Source organism: Biomphalaria glabrata, chromosome 6 (assembly GCF_947242115.1).
Source record: "Biomphalaria glabrata chromosome 6, xgBioGlab47.1, whole genome shotgun sequence".
NCBI lineage: Eukaryota > Metazoa > Mollusca > Gastropoda > Planorbidae > Biomphalaria > Biomphalaria glabrata.
In genome coordinates this window covers 5,582,604-5,589,437 of record NC_074716.1, presented here as the reverse complement: position 1 = coordinate 5,589,437, position 6,834 = coordinate 5,582,604, and the positions used below count along the sequence as shown (strand labels likewise).

Genomic DNA, 6,834 nt, shown 5'->3' with positions numbered 1-6,834 from the left:
TATCTGAATGTATGCTAGTATTCGTAAAATATCAAAATTGATTTATTCTCATCGACAAATTTAGCGGTTCTAATCCTGTGGGTAACGATCTAATTATTATTGTTATAAAAATTATTATATGATTGATTCGATAAATGCAATTTCACCCAATATAAGCTATGTGTATAAAATAAATTTAAAATAAATTTCACCTGTTTTTATTCAAATACTTTTAAAACAAAAGCTGAACCCAAAATTCCGAAAACAAGGACACATATTGTGATCTTACAGGGTACATACAGATATTATGTGAGGCCTACATACAGTAATTGAACTGCAATATGTCATGCACCTGTTATTTAGTAAACAGGTACCAATATATCTAGTGACTAATTGATGCAATGTTGTTTTCAGCAATACACGTGAAACATAATTATACTTTAAAGCCTATCTGTAGCCAATCTGTCATGATACCATCCTACGTAGTTAGTTATTAAGCCATCAATACAACCTTCATGTTTGAATTTAATCTTGCTTTTTGGAAGCCTTGGGTTCTAAATAAACATGGAGTCACTGAGGAGCAAGATATATAGGCTAGTTTGCTTTATTTTCATTTTATTGGGAAACAAAGCAGGTTTGTAGATCTTTATTTTTTAGGTCGAAAATTTTATTTATTTTATTTTGTTTCCAATTTCTTTGTTTATTTTTTTTTCTTCATTATTTTGTTGCTTAAAAATAAACTCTTAAATAACGAAAAGAGTTCGGATATTACCTCACGGCTATAGAGGAGGGAAGGGTGTAAAACTTTCTTCTTACGATTTGCAATAAAGTGGGAAGGGGGTACGGGGGGGGGGTTGGTTGTTGGGAGATTTGTTACGTCACAAAACTTTAAAAAAAAAATTCTTCAAATAGAATAACAAAACTTTTCTAGATCAGTTGATCATTTCAACTCTCGTGTTTTAATGCTTAATAATGATATGTTTTCAAATAGCCTTGAGCAGTGGCGTAGCTAGGGTGGGTGGAAAAGGGGGGGGGAGAATTTGAAAATCCCCCCCGGGCCCCCACTTGAGGGGGGCCACCAAATGAGTGTCTTTTACATTAAAAATTAAATATTAAGCAAAATGCAGGCCCCCCCCCCCAACAAGGTCAACCCAAACGATGGAAAATTCCTATCTACGCCCCTGGCCTTGAGTTCACATTATTTTTGTTAACGCGATTCATAAATTTAAATTAATATTATCAACAGGTTCATTGGTCCCTTTCGCAGGTCTAATTTTCCATTACCACGGGTTTTAAAAAATATTAATGGAAAAAAAGAACCCCGTGCATTTTTTTTTAACACAAAAAAGTTTTCAGTCGACCTCCTGATGTATATGAATGGTATAGTCGAAAAAAAACAACGAATACGTCACAGAAACGTCGATAGAAGTTGATACTTTTCCAATCATTTCTTTCGATAACATGATGAAAAAATGTTATTTTTGAAAATGATAATTAATAAATAAATAAGTTGCAAAATACGAATTTCTTTGTTTTGACACTATATGGAAAAAGTGTGTGTGTGTGTGTGTGGGGGGGGTCTAGGTCATTTAGTTACGATTTGTTATAAAGGGAGGGAAGTGGGAGGGTCCAATAATCGTGATTTTTTGGTGTTCATCAATACCCGAACGTGCCCTAATGGGCAAGAATTATAGTAGGCCTACAAAGATTTTTTTTTTCAAATACTTTCGAAATTTAAATATATTATCTTTCTTTAGGGTAAGTTAATAAGATCTAAGCAATAAAGTTTATTTGTGGTACAAAACTTTTAAGCTCTGCCAAAAAAATATGATAATACGTTAAAAATAGTGTAAAATCTTTTGTCTTGTCAACTATCAAGCCTCATTTTCATCATCATCATCATCATCATCAAACTTCATTAGAGTGAGGGCTTGAGAGGCTCAAATCCTCTCTTGCAAAAGCCCTGGACAGAAACCCTGCTGTCTTGCGTAGTGCATGAATGTCGCCATACAGGTCGAGAATTTTGGGTTTCCCAGACCTGTCGAGACGGAGATCAGCAAGTCTGGGGCAGTCAAACAGAATATGAGGCACGGTTTCCTCTTCTTCCCCGCAGCGAGGGCACCGTGAATCGAAATTTGGTCATAGCCGCGAGAAATATGAGCCAACAGGACAGTGGCCTGTCATGCACTGTGCTATAATAGCTTGCTCAGGCCTGGACAGCCTCCACCACGGGGAAGTGCGGTCAGGGCGCCGCCTCATTTTCATACAATATTCCATGTCACGCTTCAACGTGTAGGCGTGACACAGGGTCAAGGTTAGACGCAAGAGTGTGACGTGGCCCTGATCAAGCGATCATGAGTGCAGGTCCATGTGCAGGTCCATGTCTGCCCGAGTACGCTATTCTGCTTCGACGTGACACTTGGGTGGAAACGACCATTAGAGGAAGTGGTTAGGCTAAATGAATAGCAAAACAAAACCCCCGTGTGAGTGTCCAAGGGTACGCGAGAGTGGACCCATTGCACGGAGCGGAGTTGAAAGAGAGCTCTCACTGTTCCTGGTATACTTGGCCTTTGGTCATGCTTTCTAGCCCATGCGCTCGGAGTGCCAGATATATCGGAAATAGCAATGCTTAACATAGGCATTGACTCGGATCTCTTCCAAACAGAACGGTTGTTCAAACAGGTTTTTTTTTTCCCTGTTCAATCAGGTTGTTTTTTTGTCAAACCTAGAGCTCGAAGAGCCTTCGGCTCAGCTCTTAGACAATCTAACGGTCCATGCCCGTGAGCTAGGTGAGAAAGGCGGGAAAAAGAAAGGCGAAGGCTGAAGATAGCGTGGGCGTGGGAGCCAGGTAGAGATTTAGGGAACGAGATTATAAAGGAGATACTTGACGTCAGTTGCTGTTGGCGTCAGTGAAAGTTGGGACTTAACGAGTGAAATCTAGGTGTTGCTAGTTGGAAGTAAATAGTTGGTTAGTTTGATGTGATCCTCATCAATGTTATAGTCTCTTGTATTTGAATCCTATTTACTGTGAATATATATTTATTGTTTCAAGTTGAAAAGAATTAAAGCAAAAAAAAATATATTTAAACACTGTCATTGTATTGCATCATATTGTGTCTGTAAGCTAGCAGGGTGCAATCATCAGCATAGGAAGGTCTGTTATGACCATTTCTTTTTTTTTTTTTTGTTGTTTTGAGCACCTTTAGCCGAGAGTTTGGCGGGAAAAAATCGCTCCGCCTGCCTAAACAAATCGATGTCTAAAAGGCAGTGGTTCTCTCAACCCTTCTCTATGGCTCTGAGACAGGGGTATTATACAGAAAGCAACACAGACTACTTGAACGCTTTCACCAAAGATGCTTGCGCTCCATCATGGATAAACGGTGGCTAGACAGCACTACAAACAGCGATGTCCTTGCGAACGTCGGTATTGTCACCTCCACTGTTTGTTATTGTGTTGTATTGTATTAGTCGGGAAGCCCGAAGTAAACACTGTGTTTCCCCTGAGAGACAAGAATCCACTCTTGAATTGTGGGATGTTAATCACGTGGTCAGTCAGTAGTAGCCATGTTCTTAAGCTGCAAGGATGTCTAACGTAGTTGATGCAGTGATTTAGTATCAGTTGCGTACTTAGAATACTTCATTGGATTTATGCAGTATAATATGTATCTCTTTGTGGCTGGATTTACCAATTTAATGTGTATTATATTTTATGGATAATAAATTAAACGTCTGCTACTCGGAGACTTCATTGATTAATATTAATATTTGTTGTGCTGTACTGTTTGAAGTAGACATACGAGGAAAAAAGTAGTACAGAAACTCAAGTGAAACACGACATCTTTAATTACACTAATATGCACAATCGAATGTCCTCTAATGGCAGTGAAAGGTATGGACAGTATAGAAGGACTTCTTATGGTCCTACCTTTTCGCTGGGCAGGGCACGTATCCCGTATTGGGGATGAATGTATGCCAAAAGCGTCTTTTTTTTTTGGTGAGCTAAAAGGTGGTCGACGTAACTGAGGAGCCCCACGGAAACGCTTTAGAGACCAGCTTAGGTGTAAACTTGCTTCAACTGACATACAAGAGAGCAGCTGGTTGCATGCGGCTTCAGAACGAGACAGCTGGAGGTCACTCACAAAGGCCGCGGGATACACATTTGAGACCAAAAAAAATTCAGCTACCGAGGACAAACTTAGACGGCGAAAAGAAAATCTAAATCGACATCCTCTAGATGTGGCAAAATATGTAGGGCTGGGGCTGCGTATCCACGGGAAATACTGCATTCCTCGTTAATCTTCGTACTCGAAGACGAGTCTTATTATTATTATTATTATTATTAGTGTTTGACTTATATAAACGCCCCCCCCTTGCGAATCCTCATGTCAGATGATTAGGAGAAAATAGTACACAAGTCTATCATATGACATCTTGACAGTTTCCTTACCTTTCTAGACTGGGGTCTTACAATGTTTAAATAACATGTCTTGCTTTGATACATTTTTAGCTTAAATAAACATACATGTCCAAAGAGAAACAGAAACTTATCCTACTACTACTATCAACCCACTCTGTCTGTCTGTCTGTCTGTCTGTCTGGTACAAAGTTTGAACGTTATTTCTCCTACACCAATTCTCGGATTAAGTCATCGGCGAAGACAATACATAATTCAATAAAAAATTAACTAATTAGTTAATTAATTTCTAGAAGTTAATTATTTTGTTTGATAACGACAAGGGAAGTTTTAAAAAAGTATTTTTATATTTTGTCTTTTAGATGCTTCTGTCAGAATTACAGCCCTTCCAAGTGAGATGATGGTTGGCTTCACCGACACTCTTTCTATCTCATGTAATGTTTCTGACGATGAGACTCTTATTTCCATTACACTGTCCAAGTCCGATAACTCAGAAAGAAATTTCATCAGCGTGGCTAGAGTCGTTATAAACGCTGATGCTCAAATCATTCAACCCATGCATGAAAACTTGAAGCTGGAGGGTAAGATCAACCCGGTCGGTTCGTCTTATCTTTCCCTTGTGATAACTTCCCCGACGTCAGAAGCCTCGGGGTTTTACAACTGCATATCTGTGAGATTGAACAAAGCTGGCAATGTTGTCAGGCAGAACAATCTTACAGAAGTTAAAGAAATCGTTGCAAGTATTTCGGATGTACACCGCAAACAGAAGAACATGTTCGATAACTTGCAAACACAGATACGGCATTTGGAAGACAAATTAAACAATTTTAATGAAACATGCAGCAAGAAAATAGATGACATTGTAACTAGAAATTTACTTAACAAACAAATTCTGCAAAACAATTTTAATCAAGTCGATCAGAAGATAATGAACATATCTGAAGACGTCAAGTTTTTAAGAGATTCAAATAATGCGTTCACGCATTTCATGAACTTATCACTTGACGCCATGTTCATGAACAAATTCACCCATGGAAAAAGTACGTATCTACTGTCCAGGTCCGGCGTTTATGGATTTGTTTCGGCGGAGATTGCATGCGCCATTTACGGTGGATATGTTGTAGAAATCGATACCCGCGAGGAATACGATGCCATAGTATCTTCTTTTAGATCGGGTATTAAATTCGATTCTGTATTTCTAGGGCTGACAGACGAAGGCACGGAAGGCCATTGGTTCTTTTCTTTTAGCAGACGACCGGTAACTTTTACTTTATGGAATACCGGGGAATTGCAAGGAACTGGTGAAAATTGCGCGATACTGTTCAGGCCTTTTGGTTTTAAAATGGCAGACTTAATGTGTAATGATCAAAATCGGTTAATACACTTCCTGTGTGAATTATCTCCATAAAAAGCAAAGTTCAGAATGTTGAAAATCTTTTTTTTTTTTCATAACATGCTCTTCGGTTTTTGTTCAAAATCTTTAATTTATGAATACATTGAAAATATTTAAACTACCTAATTCTTTCGATAGCTATACACTTAAAAAGATATTTATTTCCACTGCTTTATGTAATAAATTTGAAATTTCTTTAAAATGAAGTTTAATATAGTAATATTTAGAAAAAAAATATATTTCGGATTAAATGTATCTTGCTTCATTATATATCTTTTGTTCATTGTATTTATATTAATGTGTATAAATGTATTCATGTTAATGTGTATAAATGTATTCATGTTAATGTGTATAAATGTATTCATGTTAATGTGTATAAATGTATTCATGTTGATGTGTATAAATGTATTCATGTTAATGTGTATAAATGTATTCATGTTGATGTGTATAAATGTATTCATGTTAATGTGTATAAATGTATTCATGTTGATGTGTATAAATGTATTCATGTTAATGTGTATAAATGTATTCATGTTAATGTGTATAAATGTATTCTTGTTGATGTGTATAAATGTATTCATGTTGATGTGTATAAATGTATTCATGTTGATGTGTATAAATGTATTCATGTTGATGTGTATAAATGTATTCTTGTTGATGTGTATAAATGTATTCATGTTGATGTGTATAAATGTATTCATGTTAATGTGTATAAATGTATTCATGTTAATGTGTATAACTGTATTCATGTTAATGTGTATAAATGTATTCATGTTAATGTGTATAAATGTATTCATGTTAATGTGTATAAATGTATTTATGTTAATGTGTATAAATGTATTCATGTTAATGTGTATAAATGTATTCATGTTAATGTGTATAAATGTATTCATGTTAATGTGCATAAATGTATTCATGTTAATGTGTGTAAATGTATTCATGTTAATGTGTATAAATGTATTCTTGTTAATGTGTATAAATGCCTCTTACTCAAAGCTCAGCCTTATATGAAGAGAGATTCATAAAACAAGAAAATACATTTTAAAAA

General features: G+C 36.3%; 1 protein-coding gene across 1 annotated transcript; it reads left to right on the top strand.

Moving 5' to 3' along the window:
* Nucleotides 1-399: 399 nt before the first annotated feature.
* On the top strand, nucleotides 400-6,051 carry LOC106065894 (uncharacterized). Its single transcript, XM_013224812.2, has 2 exons — nucleotides 400-613; nucleotides 4,756-6,051. The coding sequence occupies exons 1-2, from the start codon at nucleotides 544-546 to the stop codon at nucleotides 5,799-5,801; spliced, it is 1,116 nt and encodes a 371-aa protein (XP_013080266.2). The 5' UTR covers nucleotides 400-543; the 3' UTR covers nucleotides 5,802-6,051.
* The last annotated feature ends 783 nt before the right edge of the window (nucleotides 6,052-6,834 follow it).

What these genes read in the sequence shown, in the direction of transcription:
- LOC106065894 (XM_013224812.2), top strand. Translation starts at nt 544, where the DNA reads ATGGAGTCACTGAGGAGCAAGATATATAGGCTAGTTTGCTTTATTTTC. An exon ending in TTTATTGGGAAACAAAGCAG is followed by an intron (nt 614 to 4,755) that starts GTTTGTAGATCT and finishes TTTGTCTTTTAG; the next exon opens with ATGCTTCTGTCAGAATTACA.